The sequence below is a fragment of the Microcebus murinus genome, chromosome 8 (assembly GCF_040939455.1).
Source record: "Microcebus murinus isolate Inina chromosome 8, M.murinus_Inina_mat1.0, whole genome shotgun sequence".
NCBI lineage: Eukaryota > Metazoa > Chordata > Mammalia > Primates > Cheirogaleidae > Microcebus > Microcebus murinus.
The window spans coordinates 47,240,752-47,260,631 of NC_134111.1; the positions used below are offsets into that span (position 1 = coordinate 47,240,752).

The window sequence follows — 19,880 nt, forward strand, 5'->3', positions numbered from 1 at the left end:
CAAAAAGATATCCATAGATGTCTTGAATGAAAATGCAGGGAAGCTGCAGAGCAATAAACACAATGTGGTTCCAATTTTATTTTCTGCAGAAATGACTCCTCCAGCTGAAATTGAGATTTGCTGAGGATGGAAAGTGCTGACACTTCCAAACAGAGGGAGCAAACAGGGAGCAGTAGCACATACAAGGGTGGTGGGCAAACTGACACATGGAGAACTCAAAGTGGAGCATGCAAGAAAAGGCTTAAAAGCAAGGAAGGCAAGGAAGACACAGGACCATGCCAAGCACTGGAGACCCATTTACGGATTCTAGTTTCACCTTAGAAGAATGAGGAGCCACTGAACAGTCTGCATGTCACAGACAAGGCACACAGGGGTTCAACCGCCATTCAAGGTTACCCCATGAGCAAGTGGTAGAGCCAGGGCTAGCTGGAGTCTGCCTCAAGAGCGGAAGCTTGGTCTTAACCTTCAAGCACTACTTTTGTGATCCCAGCTTCCTGACCAGGAGCTACTCCTGGGCCTTTCCTCTCTCTCCTTCATCTATCTCCTACAGCTTTCCACAAAGTCAAAGAAAGCCCACCCCTCAGCCAACACAACTTCAACTGGCCTTTTAAATCTGGCTTAAACTCAAGGCTGCAGTTTTCATTTCTTAGCTCTTGTATTACTCTGTAAGTTGTACAAGGGCTCCTTTACTCTGTGTACGTCTGTATGTGAGACAAAGAAAATGAAAAGTCACTAGATGCTCTTCCAAATCAGCATTTGAATTTGTTGGAATTAATTCAATGGGAAGCCTAGAAAATCCTAAATCAAAATGCAACCTGAACCAGGACCCTTGAATTTTCATTTGTTTTAAAACTACCAAATTTCAAAGTTTAAAAAAATATATATAGGAAAAAAAAATGATATTTCTGGCCTTTTAAAATAGACAATATAGCCCTGAATCTTTGTTATTAAGTCAACCAAATTTAATTATTCTAAAATAAGCAGACTCTCCCACTCCCTGCTGCCCTCACCCCACTCTTTGTGACTGAGTAACCACAACGTAAGGGGCTGGGGAAGAGAAGGGGCAAAACATTTCGCTTCCTCCTCCTGATAATGGGCTTCTTCCTTTCCACGTGACGCACAAAGTCCCATTATGTTCTGTCTCCTTCACCTTCCCCACTCCAAAATGTCATACTCATTTTAAAGATTTATAGGATTATGATGCAAAAAGTTTAAATTATTTCCCCTAAATTAAGGGAGAAGTAACAGGTAATCCAAAACTAGAGAGTACTAACAACTAATGTAGAACTAGTTTGGGAAGACCTTCCTAGTTTAATGTGCCTTCGGGTAATAGTAAAACGTACGTTCATTCTGCCTGGTGGAAGAAAAGGACAATAGAGAATAATGTTGAGTGCAGAGACTCAACTTTTGCTGTCAAGTAATCCAGAGTGCATAATTCACAATTATTAGATAATAAAATCTACCCATTCTACTTTATGATAAGGTGGCAAAGGTGAAGAGAGTTAATTGCCTCACCCAAGACTCTCAGCAAGTTGATGCTAACAAAGAATTTTAAACCTCGGGTCAGCACAACCCTGAGTCCTACACTTGAAATACAAGAACACAGCATCAGCTGTAAAACATCTTAACTATTCTCTTTCAAAACTAAAGTAGATGTGCTTTCCCTCTCCGCATGCTCTCATGCCAACGCCCACAGCAGCTATCATCTTGACTTCACAATCTTGCTTGCTGAACTTCAATTCAAAACATACTTAGTGTTTGCTAATGGACCAAGACACTGTGCTGGGTACCAGAGCCACAGGGAATAATATGACACGATTCCTGCTCCCAGAGAGTTCACAGTCCGGTGCAGAAAGCCAAAGTGTACAGAAATAAACTGTAAATGACACTAAGTGCCATACGGAAGCACGCTCAAGGTACAGAAGTTGTACAGGCAACAGACTGAAGAACTGTGTGGGGTGTGGGGTGGATGGGATGAGAAAGATCCACAGAAGAGGTGCTAGGCCTGGAAAGACACAAGTTCAGGGAGAGTCTTCTAAAGAGAGGGACTGGTACATGCACCTTCACAGAAAACACATGTGGGCATTTCAGGAGTGCAATGGTAGAAAAGTAGAATCAGGAATTTGGTAATGGTATGTCACAGGCTGAGGTGGCAAGTGGCCAAAGGAAAAGCTGGAGACACAGACCATGGGACACCTTGTGTGGTCCCCACCCTCCAGGTGACGTGGACCTCATCCTGTAAGTGGCAGGAACTTGAATCTTATCCTGTAACTGACAAGAAGCCATGGAAGAGTTTGAAATCAAGGAGAAGAAGGTACAATCATATTAGTTTTGACAAAATCAAAAATTCATCTGCTGATAACATTTTATACAAGCTTTCCTGCAACTCCAGTCAAATTCATTTTTGTTCTCTGTGGTTTATTTACTCTCAGAAGAAACTGTGTACTCAGGTTAGAGGGGCTGAGAGGCTGAAGAAAGGCCAGATGCCCTAAGAACAGCCAGCCCCAGAGAGCGCTGGGCAAACAGGGGGAGGAGGATGGGCAGGCAGTCAGGGACTTCTCTCAGCCCACCTGTGCCAATTAAGTTCCAGAAAAGTTAGCTCTCACACACAAGCTTTCAGGAAAAGTTAGCAAATTTCCCAAAGGCAAACAGGAAGCACATAATGCATGTGAATATACAGGCCTGGAAGATCTAACTAGATATGAAATGAGGCCACTGACTCTGCCTATTTATTTCCAGTAACAGAAAACAATCAGTTTTCTACAAACTAAAGTTGTAAAAAAAAAAAAAACTGTCTCTTACAATACTTTCAGAATACATGACCTTATTTCTAAATCTGCAAAAGTGAGCTTCCAAGATCTGTAAAAGTTTACAAAGCTTATTGTCTTTAAAAGATATATCAGTCTAAAAATACAGACATTGCCCCTAAATGGGGACCATCAAGCCACAATTTCCAGACTGGATCCTTTCAGCTCCCAAATGCAACTAGAAAAGGGCCCTTGTCCTAGAATATATATATATATACATACACTCACACACACATTTTTTTTAACTTTTTTTTTAACTCAATTCACCAACCGAAAGTAATTCTCTACGATGCTCTTCCCCCTTGCTCTTTCCTCTACCCTCACTTCTGCCTAATTCAGCCCCCAGCACAACCACCACTCACGCTCCCGACAACGGACAGGCACGGTGCAAAAAGAAGAAATCTACTACTGCTGCAAAGGCTTTTTGCAGCCTAGAAAACAATTCCCGGCCACAGGCTCCGTGTGAATGAACTATGCCGATAGCACCCCCTAGTGACCAAAGCACGTTTCTAACCAAACGAACCCTACCTTCTAAACTGACTAAAAAAAAAAAAAAACAACAAAGCATCTAACATCAAAAATTAATGAAACCATCAGTGAGCTTACACGCCGGGGACACCTGTCCCGGGGACAGTCCCTGTAAAATCAGTAACTTTCAACCCTCTGGCCTACTGTTCTCTCTCGGCTCTAAAAGAGGGAAAATAACGTCCTCGACCGCACCGCCGTCCTCCCACGCGGGCGCCCCGGTGAGATTTGCTGTCACCTGTGCGGCCGGGAGGCAGCAGGACGGGAAAGAAACGCGGACCAGTGCCGGGACTTGCGTGCTCGGGGCCCCCCGGGTCACCGGGGGTATTTTACATGAAATCCATGACATGCGTGGTCACTGCCGAGGTCGCTCCACTTCTCCATATAGTTCCCACCGCACACGTGCGACTCCCTCTTTTTCTTGCCTCGATTTACCCAGCTCTCAGGAGAACTGCAGGAACCAAAAGGGTTTCTGAAAACAGCCTGCCACCACCCGGAACTGACCCCCAAAATACTGGAAGCTGCCCGATCCCCGTCTTCGAAACTTGAGACTTTTGGTTTTGGACGTGAATGAGGTAAAACACACGATGTTAGATGACTTTGATTTCTTAACAGAAAATGTAATCTCAGATAAAAGTGGTTAATTATAAAAAAATTTTTTTTAAATAAAAAAAAAAAAAGCATGTAAAGCATCACACCGTCAGTGCCCTGCCCAGTGAAACGATGCCCCAACGGACCGACGACGACGGTGCCTGGTGCTCATGGCCCAGCAGGGACCCCACATACCTGCGATCCCCCTACTACTCCAAGGCTGAGACCGGCCCCACCAAGGCAAACTTCTGCTTCCGTGAGCTTTCCACAACGGCCCACACCTGAAACCCGCCGCTGCCCTCTGCTGGGGAAGCGTGGAACAAAACTAAACTCCATCCGTCAGGCCTTTGAAATCACCCTATTTCCTCTCTGGTTTCTTGATAGTGTATAACCTTCGATAACTTACAAAATTAATTATAACATTCCACGAGAGGTAAAAAAAAAAAAAAAAAAAAAAGCAATTCTGCAGAAACTCAGAGCGATTTTCCTACTTACTGACTAAAATAAGAGATAAGTGGCAGCAAACTGGGAAGCTGGCTTCGGACTCTGCCACTATGGGACAATGTGGCTGGTGGTAGCCAAAGCTAGTGAACCAGGAGATATTTACGGTCCTTCGCAATTTTAAAATCTTGTAACCCTTTAAGGATGGCTTAACTAACTTTTAATATTTGGCTTTTCTTTGCTGCTTGTATTTCAAAATATTTCCAATTTTTATAGTCTTAACATATCTTATCATCTGGACTATCTTATCCAACATATCTTATAATCATAACTTCATTGACTGTTGTAAGGCTGCAGTAGTTGAGATAAATGTGAACCAAAGTACCCAGCCAGCATGGTGCATGAAGGTACACAACAAATATTATTTTTCTCTCTCTCTCATCCCTCCCAATGTCCCCAACCTAACCGCTCCATGACGTTTCCCATAGCAGTAGCAAATACGCTATGCCCATGCCCTAAAGCATTTATTCTCTACCACTCTTTGATTTTTGCATGCTGGTGATGGTCATGTGCTCCCCACCGAGAGGCAAGTTTCACTGCCTGGACTATGTACCATCCGCACCTCAGTGCCCACTACTGGTAGCAGAAATTATAATGGTAGCAGCTGTCACAGCAGCAGCAATCATAAAAGTTACAAAAACAGTAATGACATTACAATAACAAAACTATAATAATAAAAGCAATATATGTGATTATAAAAAATAAAATTCACTGTAATGATAATGACCTGTGCCATTTATTATTTTGTCCCAACCACTGTGTTATACACATACTATGTGTTACCTAATGTAGTCTTTCCAAACACGGGTAGGTATTATTACCTTGGTCATTTCGTGAATGACAAGCTGAGCTTCTGACAGGTATTTAACACCTGTCAACAACACCTACCAATAACACTTACCAGACTCTCTTTCCCCATCAGCATCTCCAAAGCCCTTTTATCACTTCATTCCCTCCGCCCCAGCCAGAACTCAGGCAGACTTCCCAGGTTCCTACAACCATGCCTACAACATGCCCTAATGCCCATGAGCTGCATGTACACACCCTTCATACGTGTTAAAGGGTGGACTACCCACTCTGAGAGTGACCAATGTGCTCCCCTTTCCTTGTATGTGCCATGTAATTCTGCCTAACCTCTTTGTCCATATTTCCTTCCTGTCCTCCCCCTCTTCTCTTCTTTCTTCTGGGGTATAATTTAGTGGAAAGAGCATAGAACCAGAAATAAGAATGGGAGTTCAGTCCTGCCTCTTATTAACCCTGTGACCTTGGGCAGGTCCTTTTCATCTCTCACACCTTCATCTATAAAGTATGATAATAACACCTGCTGCACCTGTCTTCAAGCACAATTGTTTGGAACAAATAAGGAAGCATATATGAAAGTGATCTGAAAGCTGTAAAAGAATGCCAGCTGTCTGTGCATTTAATTTTTACTACTCCTACTCTTAGGCTCCTCGCAAACACACACACACCACCCCCTCTCGGGGTGAGAGGGTTTGCTGCAGTGAGAGAAAGCTCTGGTTCTTGCCCATTGCTGGCAGCAACTTGATGGACCAGAAAAGAAAGCATGAAGATAGGTGACTAGGCAACAGCAATGAAATAACTTCCTTCTTTCTGTAGGCTTCTATGGGCCTCTTTCTCCATTCCATCCAAAGCAACAACAATAAATAATCTTCACCACCACCCCCTCACCCCACCCCACCTACGGGACTCTTTGCACTCTCCCGATTTCACTACGTACTTCCAAAATGTCCAGTCTTCTGTAGCCACAATAACCATTCTCCGTGTTTACAAGATAATCACAATGCCACTGTTGATTGAGCACCCATTATGTGTCTGACACAGTGCCAGACACCCTGCACGGATCACCTCTTATCCTCAGGGCAACACAATGTAAACATTGCCAGCTGCAGCTCACCCTAAAGCAGGGGTCCTCAAACGTTTTAAACAGGGGGCCAGTTCACTGTCCCTCAGACCGTTGGAGGGCCATTGGAGAGTGCGGCACACATTCCACACATGCGCACTGTGGGCCCAGGACGAGTCCACTGCTAAGCAGGACAAGCAGCAGCGACAAAAACACTCAGCAGGCCGGATAAATGTCCTTGGCGGGCCACATGTGGCCTGCGGGCCATAGTTTGAGGACGCCTGCCCTAAATGATCCAGATCTAGCTGCAGCTGATTCCAGACCAGATACAGGGGCTGGAGCAGCAGCACCTCCACTTCCTGCCTAAATCTGCCAGCAAAGTGTCCTTTGTACAAAAGATTGGTTATAAATCATAGGAAAATCCTATCATTAATAACCTATGAATGCACAGCTATAATGACATAAAAGCATAAATGTTTACTCAAAATAAGATTAATTATCCAATATGGTAAATACATTCCCTTTACCTTTTAATGTTTAATGTAATGAATGCAGGTAATGTTAATGAATCCTTCCTGTTAAGAAAAAACACTTGTGTTTACAACAAAGAAATTGGCAGGTACTACCTTTAGCATGTGATCAAAGTTAACGTCACCAAAAACATGTGATCAAAGTTAACATCACCACTAAAGGAAGAAATCAATATCATGTGCTACTCTTAACACGATACACTGAAAAAACACAGCATCACTTCTGACTAGGCTTGCCAAAAAGTGCATAAACTGAATCTAACCATGAAGAAACACCAGACAAATCTGAACTGAGGGACATTCTACAAAATAACTGGCCTGTATTCTCCAAAAGTATCACAGTTGTGTAAGAAAAAGAAAGACTATTCTAAATTAAAAGTGACTAAAAGAGATATGACAACTAAATAATTCTGGATTGGATCTTGGACCAGATAAATGACATTAATGAGAAAATTGGCAAAAGTAGCAAAATTTGGATAAGATCTCAAAATTAAATGTTAGTACTGTATCAGTGTTAATTTCCTGAGTTTGAAAATTTCACTGTTGTTATGTATGAGAGCGTCCTTGTTTTCAGAAAGTACACACTGAAGTATATTTAGAGGTAGAGGGAATTATGTCTGAAACTTACCCTCAAATGTTTTAAAATAAAGAGTAAGAGAGAAAATATATACAGAAATCCTTTACACTATTTTCCTAACCTTTTGTAAGTCTGAAATTATTTCAAAATAAAAAGTAAAAACAAATAGGACAAGTTATCAGCACATAGTAAGTATTAAATAAACATGAACTGTAATCTTCTAACCCACTAATTCCTAAGCACAAGGGAGGATTGAATGGAGCCAAGAACCTTGCGGCCTTAACATGAAATTAATCTTACAGCCTAATGTAAGAAATTCTAGGACCCACGAATAATGTCTCAGTGTTTCCAGTTCACAGGGGTTCCACCCAAAAATGGCAGTGATGAGACACTTTTTTCCTCCTGATAATAACTAACCATTTCCACCTTCTCAATTTCATGATTAAGAAAATTCAAGCAAAAATCCTCCAGTAATTGTACTTCTGATGAAAACAAAGGCAACCACGATAATAAGAACTATGTGTTACATTTTTCTGCCTCACCCCTTCTCTGGCCAACATGCTTTCTGGCTCAGCAGCTGGCATTTAGACGTAGCTTTAGCCCCTTGCTCCCTGTGCTGCCATATGTGGGGCTTAGAAAGCCACAGAAAGCATATAAATGTGTGAATGTGGCGACTCAAGGTTCTTACCACTAACATAAAACTTAGACATGGGCTAACTCCAAGGATTAAAAGTTCCCACAGGAGATGCACACAGCGCTAAGCACTTGCATTCAATTTTAACAGAACGACTGACTCCCTTCCGCACCTAGTGAATCCAGGGGAGTAAATGATGGGACACCACGTGGCTGAGCTTCCAACCCACAAAGACGGTTGCAGACAGGCCCCAAGAGAGTCACATGACAGGCAGTGATGGCTATGGGGCCTTTTCTTCTCATGCACAAAGACGGCGAAAAGTTGAAAAGAAGTTATATCAGATGTACTTATACTCTGCTCTTATCAGCCATTATTAGCATGTTCTCATTTAGAATACATAGAGCGTCTTGGTGTCCAGGAACATCCAAGCTCTCATTATCCTTCACCACATGCCTGGGGGCAGAAAGAATTTCCACCTCACAGACAGAAAAATTAGAGCCAAAGAAAATCAACATGTTCCCTAAACATTATCTGGCAACAAAAGAACCCAGAATAGACCAAATGCTCTGCCTCCAGGAAGAAAACAAATATCCTTAATTTCTACAATTATCAAACACACACACACAAAAATCATTCTACATACTAAATTACTAGAGAAGCCACACTGATCTGTCCCCATTTTATATTTTTGTGTGTGTGATTTAGAGAAGTTAATCTGGATGAAGACAAAACCACCTAGCCTCATGGAATTATGTGGCACCCAATCAACACATCATGTTCTGGCCAAACACGAGTAGGACAAGGGCTCTGGCTCTCTCTTGCCAAAGGACAGCACTGGTGGGCTCCATGGAACTTTCTAGGAGCAGCCACTATACCAGTCCCCCTCTCTCTTTTAAATATGAAAATTACTCATGTTAAATGTTAAAAATGTATGTTAAAAATATCTCTTGATTTTGATTACCATAAGGGAGGAGAAGAGAATGTTGTTTATGACAGCAAATATCAAATCAATGTGGTTGCCTAAATGTCCAAGAGCTTTGCCAACAGGCCCAGGTGTTATTTAAACACTAGCATATCAATGGACTGTCTGTTTCTATGTGGAAAAAAAAAACAACAAACTGAGAAGACAAAAACCACAGGACCTACAGCAACAAGCAGCCTCTGAAGAACAAATCTATACCATGGAAACCAGAGCAAGACCAAATTAGGAGGCACCACAGTAAACAAGAAAGTAAGTGGCTGAGAAGATCTCAGTAAGGAGAAGACCAATAACACTAAAGACTCCCCTAAACCAACTTTTAAACAAAAGTTACTTAAACACTCTATGAACCTAAGACAAGCAAAGATGTCCTACAGTAAGAGTTTTTATTGCACATGGTGATTACAATAACATTTACTTCCTGGTGCTCAAGTCTGCATGAGAAGCTTCCAGTAAGAAAGGTCATGGTCACTTAACCAATATCACACATCGGAGGGAGAGAGGACAGATGCCCATTATTAACAGGAATCCTAAGAACATTATTGACAGGAACACGTGTACACCCACCATTTTGGGGGTTGAAGTGAGTGCAAAACAGAGTTTCAAATATTTTTTTCATGGTATGCCCAAGCACATGTGATCAGTCAGCAAATATCTGTGGGCACTTAATATGAATAAGAAATGCACCATGATCCACGTTGTCCTGGGCAGTGTACCTGCCGAAGAACCTACAGGTGAGGGGAGGAGCATAGCTGATAACCCAAGTGCACATTAAAATGAGGATTATGACAGTAAAACAGCCAACTTTATGAATCTCAAGAACCAGGATAACGTTACAAGAGGCCACTCTTTTTCCTATACGATGCTTAAAAAACTAATTTATATTCTCCCTTTACTCCATTATGTGACTCTGAGCTGTGCAGCCACCTTCCATTTGAAGGGACAGATGATGAAACAAGCCCTGAAGTCTATGTATAAAATCAAGGAGCAAGGAAATGGCAGAAGACATGGTTGAAAAATCACATCTTTCAATTGTTTAAGACACATACAAAACAGGGTTTAGAATGCACAAATGCATGGCACGCTAATATGTCATAAATAAATTTTTACACCCCTCCCCCCCAAAAAAAGGAAAGGAAGTTATAGACTGAAGAGATTCTTCATTTTCTCAAATTGAAGGAAGCCCCAAAGGAAAAGTAAGGGCTGAACAGTGGGAGAAGACAGGTGGCTCGGTCTGGCTGGAGGTTAAAATATAAGGCTGGAAGTTGAAATGGTGCCATAAATTCAAGAGCTTGACCTTTATTAGACAGGAACCAATTTTTCATTTGTTTGCTCTTGTGGTTGTTTTTGTTTAATTCTGAAAACCACTTTTGAGCAATTAAGTGACACAATCGGAACGTTAACCTTACGTTAACCTAACGTTAATCGGAACGTTGTGGTAGTATCTAAGAAAGACTATAAAGGAGAGATGGAAGGAGAACAGTTAAAGACAGAGCAAAGTTGCAGAGGGAAACGTGGAGAGGACGTGCCGGTGGTTAGACGGGGAAGACAAGTGGGGGAGGAGGTCTCACATATAATCCCGGTGCTCAGAAGCTGGAGGCTCAGAAAGAAACAGAGCACACAGGAAGGTTAGGCCGGGGAGGGAAGGTGAGTTATTTGGAGTCACTACAATGGAGGGGCTGGTGGCCGCGTGACAAGGAGCTGGAGTGAGAGGCCAAAGCTCCAGGGAGAAAGCAGCCTGGAAAATACCTCTTAGGGAACAGGTGACAAGATGAGATCAGATGACACTTCCAGCAAAAAAAAAAAAAAAAAAGTGTAAACCAAAAAGGGGTAAAAAAAAAAAAAAAAAAAGGCCTTTGTGGACACGTACTATACCACCCAATGGTTTTCGAACAGCTTTTTTTCCAACTGTGGCTGACAATTCAGATACCTGATCACAAGACCCCCTTCTAGACTCCAGCACCTCCTCGAATCCTCCAGGATCCTCTCTTCAGTCTGGGGACAGGAGACTGGTGGCACTTCCACTTTCTAATCTGTTGCCTTAAACTGCAGCTTTAGCTTCTGTGCTGCCAGACTTTCACGGTTCGCTCGGAGACAGGGCAGGGTCAGCACACCAACCCTCCCCATTGCCAGCCCACCCCACAGAACTGCTGCTGCTCCAGGAAAGCTGCTCAGATACCCGTCCAGAGTGGGTCATTTCTTGAAGACTACTGTAAAGTCTGTTTGAAACAATTCTAAAGCATCAGCTAAATGCATTTTTATAGACTATTTTAGAAAAGGCTATGTCTGGAAGTTAACATTCAGTTAGTTACCTAGGCATGATGAGACACAATCTCTAAAGCACATTTCTTCGCCAATTTTATTTACAGCACAGACAACTCAGATTCATATTGGCTTTCTCTATAACTACAAAAACGGGGTAAAAAGAACCTCCCTTCCTAAATCTGTGACTATATTATTTTTAATTATAAATATCTAATATAATTTTAAAACCAAACTAAACCAAACCAGAGGTTAAATGTTGTTAGGTTTCCTACCATAATGAAATCCATAACTACAAATAAATAAAAGTCTAGATAAATACATATATAAATAAATTTACTCATGCATGCCATTTTAAAAAAATCTAAAATCTACAATGGAAAATTTTTCAGGTAATCATTAACATAACATAAGGTAGGCTACAAAAGGGAATCCAGGTATTTTATGAGGACATAATTATATCTTACAGATATTCAAACAACCCTTAAAAGCCATTTTTGTTTGTCATTTTCATCATTTCAAACTGTTTAAAAACTGCCTATTCCCCTTCTGTAAAACCCAAAGGAAAGACATTCAAGGGCATTTTTTCTCCACTATTTAAACCTCCTCACATCCCCTCGTCCCTAACCTTTTGGGGGTTTAAGTGAGTGAAAAACAGTCTCAAATAGTTTTTTCATGGTATACCCAAGCACATTTGAGCAAAGCTGATAAATGGAAAAATGAAACCATTTGAGTTTTACATTGTTTCCACACTCAAATGCATAACAACAAGCAGAGATGACTAAAAGGCAAATGCAGTTATCTGAGTGATCACTAGCTAGATAACCTCTAAATAGCATATCCTGACTATGTGGAAATCTTTTTCCTATTTTTCTGTGGGTTTCATTTCCCTGAGAGGAGACTGGCTCCTACAGGGTCATGAGAGCTGATGGCGCTTACCTTTTTGGCTCTTTGGGCTATGTCTGGTGTTCTTGTCAGCAGCTTCTCAATCAGGTACTCTCTGTTCTGCAAAACAAATAATCCCACCAGTTTAACATCAAATATGATACATAGAAATTCATAGTGATTTCAAAATAGCAGATTTACTTGGGTTTTTAAGCATGTTACCTTGGCTTTCTGGAAGAATTTGCATTTTAAAAGTTCTGCTGCTGTGGGCCTGAAAGATCAATAATAAATTAGAGTTGAAACAATGACCACTTAATAAATACACTGCCTTGATGAAACAACTTAACCTTAGAGTATTTCTGGAAGCCCAATTTTAGGAATAGCAAAACCAGAAACTACATTAATCATAAGCTGGCACCAAATAAAATAGTGCCAATTTTCCAGTTCTTTCCAAACACCTCTACTGCAAAACACATAAACTCCTGTAAGTTAAGTGCTTGGGGTATAATCAATTTTCCATCCTTCATCTTTACACTTCACTAAGTGAATTCAGTGTTCTAAAAGGTGGCAGACTGACACGTCTGTGAGCTAAATTTCTATATTTATTAAGAAACCGTATAAGCTTCGACATGACCTTGTCAAAGAAACTACAATCTACTGTGCTCTTTGATTCCCCAAGAGCACCAGTTACTACAAGGGGTCCATGCATCTCGTGGTCTGAGGTCTGCCTGCCCACTGAAAAAAACTGTCTCAAGTATATGTGGAGCGCTGCTTTTCAAATGAAGGTAGATGTGATCCTGATTAATAAAAATGCAAATTCATTTAAAAGTATTACTAGATGGGTCTGATTATTTCCTCATGGTGTCATTTGTTTCTCTGTCCTATATTTCCTGCAAACTGAAAGTTAGATCTGAAGGGTTGAATAGGTTTAATTAAGCATTTGAGGCAAGAATACTTCATAGATGGTGGCAGGCACCTCTGAACTACAGCACCTCACAGGCAGGTACTATTGGGTCATTGTACTGTTAGTGATGCTAAGTTTAACCACTTGGTCCCCAGGCCCCAAATCTCTCCACTGTAAAGGTCATGTTTTCCCCACTTCAATTAGCAAGTATTCTGCTGGGTAATACTTTGGCACTGTATGAATATCCTGTTCCTGGAAACCTTTGAGTGTTAGCATCTTTGCCCTAAATAATCATTTCATAGGAGGTGGCAGAACACTGATTTACTACTTCTATCATTCCTTCTGTGTTTATTTAACTGACGTTCTTCTAAATAGAATGGCTTCCTTCATCAACAGTTCCTTCTAGAAAAGCAGCTATGCAGAAAGAATCAAAGAAATCTAGAGTGTAGGATCGTCTGCAAGATGATCTCTTCAAAAAGTCCTTGATCTCTTCAAAAAGTCAAGTGTCACAGGAGAAATGGGGAGATGTGAGGGACCGATTCTAGATTAAAACAGACTTAATGAAACATAAAGTCAAATGTTAACACATACCCCTTAACTGAATCCTGGGCTTGGGGAGGATGGGGCAGGAGCCACAAAAGACATTTGGAAATAATTCCAAATATGTGAATATGCTAGATATTAGACAATTTTAGGAAAGTATTATTCATTTTCTTAGATGTGGAAAAGTATTATGGTTATGTAGGAACATGTCCTTATTTGAAGGAAATGCAAGCTGAAGTATTAAGTCTATTACTTTCAAACAGTTCAGTAAATAAAATGTAGGTGGATATAGCAATTATAGAAAATATAAATAATTGTTGAATTTAGGTGATGGTATAGAAGTAAACATTGTACTGTTTTTTCACCTTTTCTGTACGTTTTGATTTTTTCATAATAAAAAATTAGGGGGGGTAGGGAAGCATTACTGAACTATTATTGAATTATCACTAGGTGTTCTCTCAGGCAATGATTACCAAGGGCATAAATAGTATTTATTGTGTTGGGGGTAGTGGTGGAAGTTTAAAAGGAATCCTCATGTTTGAAACCACTGGAAACCACTGCTTTGGAAATCAGGTAACTCTACTAAAATGTTCCCAGGGACCAAACCTAAGTGCAAGAAAGAATTAGGAAATGTCATTAAGTATATCCATGTACAAATTCTTGTAAGTTTACAAGAGCCATAAACTGTATTTCTGTGCAAAGATATTTTCTATTTAAACTGTTATTGCTTTTTTCTCAGATTTCAAGCAGAACACTGGTTATACAAGAACCCTTCATCTCCATATCCATTGTAAGAAACAGCTGCTAATTGCTAGTTGCTTTGCATAAATAAAGGTCTCAACAACAGGTGGAGCCAGGAATTTGCACCTTGTTAAACAGGCACTAGTACACTACAGTATAGCTCTTCTACATGACTTAACTTCGGTTGTTATTTTACTGTGTACTCTTTCAGATCGCTGGCAATGTTTTTGGCCTCCAGGTACTCCAAATTCATCCTTTCATTCTCTCAGTAAATATTTATTGAACATCTACTATTCGTCAGACACTACGCTAGGTGCTAGGCATACTACAGTGGATAGGATAGACATAAATAGTCCCTTCCACAACGTACAGTCTAGCAGATAAGAGTCAGTCAGAGTGTGCTGTTTGACTATAAAGAAAGCAGAACATTCAAGCACCTTTGGATGACTGGGAGGAAGAAGAGCTGCTCAGAGAGCATGCGGTAGAATCATCACACTAAGAAGTGGACCACAATGTCCTGTTTGGCACCTCATAACATGAAACAAAATTTTTAAAAACCAAGAAGCATCCAAAATTACTTAGATTTGATTTTTTTTTAAGTGAAAGGAATCCTAACATGAAGAAAGAACTCAAGGCTACTGTTCTGTTGGAAACCCTCATCTAATTTTAGCTCTGGCTAATACAGAGCTAAAGCAGCCTCCCAGCTAGTCTCTCTGCCACTTCCCTCTTCCTCATGTCAACCCATCATCCACCATCCACACTGCTTCCCAAGTTAGCTTTGAAAAACAAACAAACAAAAGCTGATCATCTCTTACCCATCCTAATGCATTTCAGTGCCCTAAGAGAGAAGCAAGTGTTCTAGATCCTGACTCCTCTACCCTTGTCTCCCCACACCCCACGGTGGGTGACTCTATCCTTCAGCTACGATGATATTCTCACTCGTCTCTTGCTCATTCGTGACAAAGCACACACAGCTTTTCTTGCCTCAAAATTTTTCGTAACCAACTGGCACACCCTCGCTCATCAGTCAAGAGCCAATTTAAATGTCATCATCTTCAAAGATACCTCTCCCAGCTCCTACAAGTGGAACGCACTGCTCCCTACTCAGTGCTCATGCACCACGCTACCCACACGCCCACCGTGTAGTTGTCGGTTCCAGTGTCTTCCCACCTCCACCCCACTAGGTTATACGTCCTTCCAACACTGGACCACACAGGATTCCTTTTTACATCCCCAGTGCCTAGCACAGAACAGAAAGTGCTACAGCTCAAGTCCATACTATCAATATAATCAGATATGGGGGTGAAAGTGATGCTGCTAGACATTTGGACACAGTACTGCAACTCCTGGAGCTAGATTTGGTTAACACCAAATTCTAAGCACCTGTTCGATGCAGTGTGGAATAGGAGAAAGATATGATGAGAACAAGACTTGCCCTAGCAAAAAACAGAAAGGGGACAGTGGAAGTGCTAAGGTGGGGAGCCGCAGTGCTACCCTGTCTCCTCTGCACCAGCCCCTTCCTTCTGCAGATGAAGGGTCAAGGAGGACGCAGTAGGAGGATGTACAGAGAAGGCTGGGAAATGCCAGACATACCTTGAGATACAAGGCTGGGGAAATACTTTCCCTTCCCCAGCAAGGTCATTTCTGCGGTAACCAAACATGGAAAGGGGAAAGGCACACTGCAGAGCAAACTCCTTTCTCTGCGCTCCACTCCACTCTTAGCTTCATCAGTGAATGGGAAAACACAAGGATGTAAGAAATTAGGACTAGTTTAAAGAACCCACATTCTTTTTTCTTTTTACATAGGCGTAAATGTTAAGTCATTCCAACTCTACAGAGAGAATAACAAAATAGCAGGTCACTGCTTCTTTTTTGTGCTTAAATCGGCTGAAGCGTTTATAGCTTTTGGGTAAAATCTTACATGTGCCAAACCATCTCCATGAGAGAGTATGAAAGAAACAAACTGGAAGACAGAGGAAAATAATGGAGGAAAGAAAGTGACAAAAGGTGTAAGAAAAGCTAAGATGCCTGCTGCCCATATGGTTTTAGGGGTTTTTTGCTGTTGATTTTATTTATTTATTTGTTTGTGTTTTATGCCATAGTGGGACCATCAATGCCACCTGCCTTTTAGCTAAGTACTGTAAGAGAAAGAATTCTGCAAGCATAGTCACATCTCACATGACTGCTGACAATCATCAAACAATCCAGTGTGACATAAGTACAAACACTGTTTTACAAGAAATGAGAAAATGCTACCAGCAACCAAAATAATGGTTCAGGATTTGAATTATGATTCAATTGTAAATCCTCAAAAACAATACAGTCGTCTGCAAGTACCAATATTCTCAGAAGAAAATCTCTTAGAGGACTCAGTTAATACATAATGGATGAACCAAAGTCCACTGAGACTTAAAATAATTTTCAAAGGACTCAAGATGAATATGATATAGTTTAAATAGTTCTAACAATTTGCATTAATAAGTTCTAACAGCCCTTTGACCTAGACAAAGCTGCTTTGCTCCCCCTACCCCACTCCTCAAAAGAAAACTTCAGTCTTATTCATTTCTTAAGGGATTTATCTATGCAACAACGCCCTTGTTGCTCAAAGAAAGTGCTGGTTCGTTTTAGAATTGCTATCCATACAAAGCATGTAATCTACAAGATTAAGGCTCATTTTTTTTTTAAAAAAAGAGCAAGATGTTCTGCTATGCAAATATAAGCAATTCTTTATGCCGATGCAGAACACAGACTTGGGTGAGGCAAAGGCCTCCAACATCTCAGCTCTATTTTATAAGGAAAGTCCCAAGAGTTCTCAAGGATGACAAAAACCACAGCTTACTCCCAGCTAGCCTATGAGTGCATGCATAAGAATGAATCTGCTCTGGTCACTATTATCGTGCAACATTGTTTCATTCGTTGTTCAAAAAGCACTCAGCAATACCAGGGCTTGGGCACCAGTCAACTGGGTAGGTGATCTATACACAGGCAACAGAAATAATAAAAATTGGTAAAAAGTTTCCATTCACTCCTCAACATACTCAAATCTGGTTTCTGTTTCTGAAACTCTTTTCAATGGGTTCAAATTACCACTGAAAGCTCCCAACTGTCTCCAGCTGTTCAAGAAATAGTGCTGAGTATATAAGACAGACCAGACACTGAATCTAAATATAGTGGCACAGGTTCTCCTTTTAAAAAAACTTACAAACTCGTGAGAAATTTAGGTGTGTAAATCAATAAACGTACACAGTGTAATAAATGCTACAAAAGACATCTTCAATATACTGTAGTTATTGCATAAAAGTTGCAATAACTCTACTTGGGTCAGGAAAAAGGGCAAATAATGAATGGCAATCTCATCTCCTGGGCACTCAGGGACTTCCCAGGCACGATGCTATCATGCATTGTCTCCTTCCATCCTCGTAGTGATCCTATGAAGCAGGTATTATTAGGTCCAATGTACAGACAAGGAAACTAAACCATGCAGATGATGATAAGATAGAACTAGGAATCGCAGCCAGATGTACCCAACTCTAAGAAGATGTGGCATCTGAACCTAGCGGGTGGAAAGAGGACAGAGGAAGAGCAGGAACTTTTGAACAGCATAAGCAAAGGCAGAACAGATTGAAAATACAGTTTCTTTCAGAATTGTGCAGCAATTAAATGTGTACTTATCAATTTAGTAATGAATACATATTTTAAAATGGCATCCTATATAAAAAAAATTCCACAATATTGCCTTTTTCCATTCTTACATGTCACGAATCGTTTATTACCCCTAAACTCCTCACATACATCCTCAACATTTGTGTCTTTTCATTAAAAAAAGAACCACCTGGGAAGTTGGTGCACCACTAACTGTTTGTTTGTTATAAAGAACAACTGCCCAATAGTGACAACTATTAGTTTATAGAGAACATATCTAAAAAGGGTCCTTACACTATGAATACTTTGTATATCAATAATGTTATTAAGAGAGAACTCTGGGGGGAAAGACTTTGTAAGAATTTGAATATATGGCATATTATGGCTCTTTTCTAAAAATTTTTTTTTTGGTAGAGGGAACCTGACATTTGAGACTGTATAATAAATAAAACCTGGAAAGACTTTCAAGATTATTAAGAAGTAAAAATGGTTTGCTAAATATAATGTATGCCAATCTAATTTATTTTGGCCAAATTACAAATCTCCTAAAGAAATATTTTGTTAGATTATTAAGTACACCAACAATTCTACCCTACAGAACTATTAATGTTTTCTTTAAAAATTGTGTGACATTGTACATCATGACCACTAGGTGGAATCTAAACTACTGTAGTTCGAGGATCACAAAGACCATCAGTAATACCCAGTACTAACTGGAAAGGCAAGTACTTCTCTCTCCCTGAGCTATGGAGGATCAAATTCTGTTTTCTTGGTGATGTCAAAAATTTACTTTTGGAGATGACACCAAACACAAGGGGAAGACAAGCAAATACTGAAGAACAAAATTAGAATCTAAGAGCATTTTCACCCAAAAGGATAATGAAGAAATAATCTCAATAGAAGATCAAACTTTAGAGGGAAAACAAGCCCTACAGATCAAATGTAAAGGCCAACTGAGATATTCAAGCAGAAATAGTCTATAGGTATAACAAAATAATCTTCCCTTTTACAATAAGTAATTCACTATGCTTAACAGCAAGCAGTCTTTAGACCTGGCTCCATAAGAAAGGTGATGAATGAGGAAAAGATTCAAGGTAAATTCAATAAATGTAAAGCAATGAAGAGAGCAGCTATTACTACAAAGAATGAGTAAAATTATGGAAATTGTGTTTAACCTACAGCAGGGTAGCCTACTCAAACAACAAATTACTGAGTAAAGGTAAAAAAAAAAAAAAAAGGGCTTAGCAAGTTTCATAAAGAATTTAAGAGAAAAATAAAGGAATCACTTGTAACAGCAGAGTCCTTCCCTGAAAAAGAAAGTTTCAGAAGAGAATTATGACATTTTAAAACATAAGTTTCAAACTGGACCCTTGGGTGGATTAGGATAGATAGTGACTTCTCACAGGCCTCTCCAGGTCTACGTTAGGACAATGCCACACACACAGCCCAGTCCCTACAGAGGGACCTTACTCAGGCAAGGCCTGTGTGGGGGTCGCATCATCAACATTCGCCTTTATGGGACAAAGAACAGTGGGCTCCATTTTCACTGCCCAGGATATTTCAAAGTCACAGAAACTAAGAAGGAAGAAAGGAACTCAGGAAACAGACACACTACAGCGCAGGGCAATAACCCAAGAATAAATAAGAAATACTGAAGTTAATTTCAAGCCATTTGCTTCTGTTTACATGATTAATCTTTCTAAGGTAAAAATCTCCTTAATCTTCTTTACTGATAATCTTTTAAACAGCATAAACAACTTGTTCTGTAACTAAAAGGAAGCTCATGCAAAATTCAATAGCTCTGCCTGGTTTAGACTGGAGCTAGCAGGATATTCAAATCCTGAGAGGTCAGCTCAACCTACACAGTGCACAATATTAGCTCAGCTTCTGAAGGCAGC

The 19,880-nt window shown here is 40.4% G+C and overlaps 1 protein-coding gene across 1 annotated transcript in view; it reads right to left on the minus strand.

Moving 5' to 3' along the window:
• Positions 1-19,880, minus strand: part of STK39 (serine/threonine kinase 39) — a 277,886-nt gene that overhangs the window by 152,288 nt on the left and 105,718 nt on the right. The window contains exons 9-10 of the mRNA XM_020288403.2: positions 12,375-12,423; positions 12,207-12,272 (exon numbers count right to left, since the gene is read on the minus strand). Coding sequence (XP_020143992.2) covers positions 12,207-12,272; positions 12,375-12,423 — 115 coding nt within the window. The remainder of the gene's footprint in view (positions 1-12,206; positions 12,273-12,374; positions 12,424-19,880) is intronic.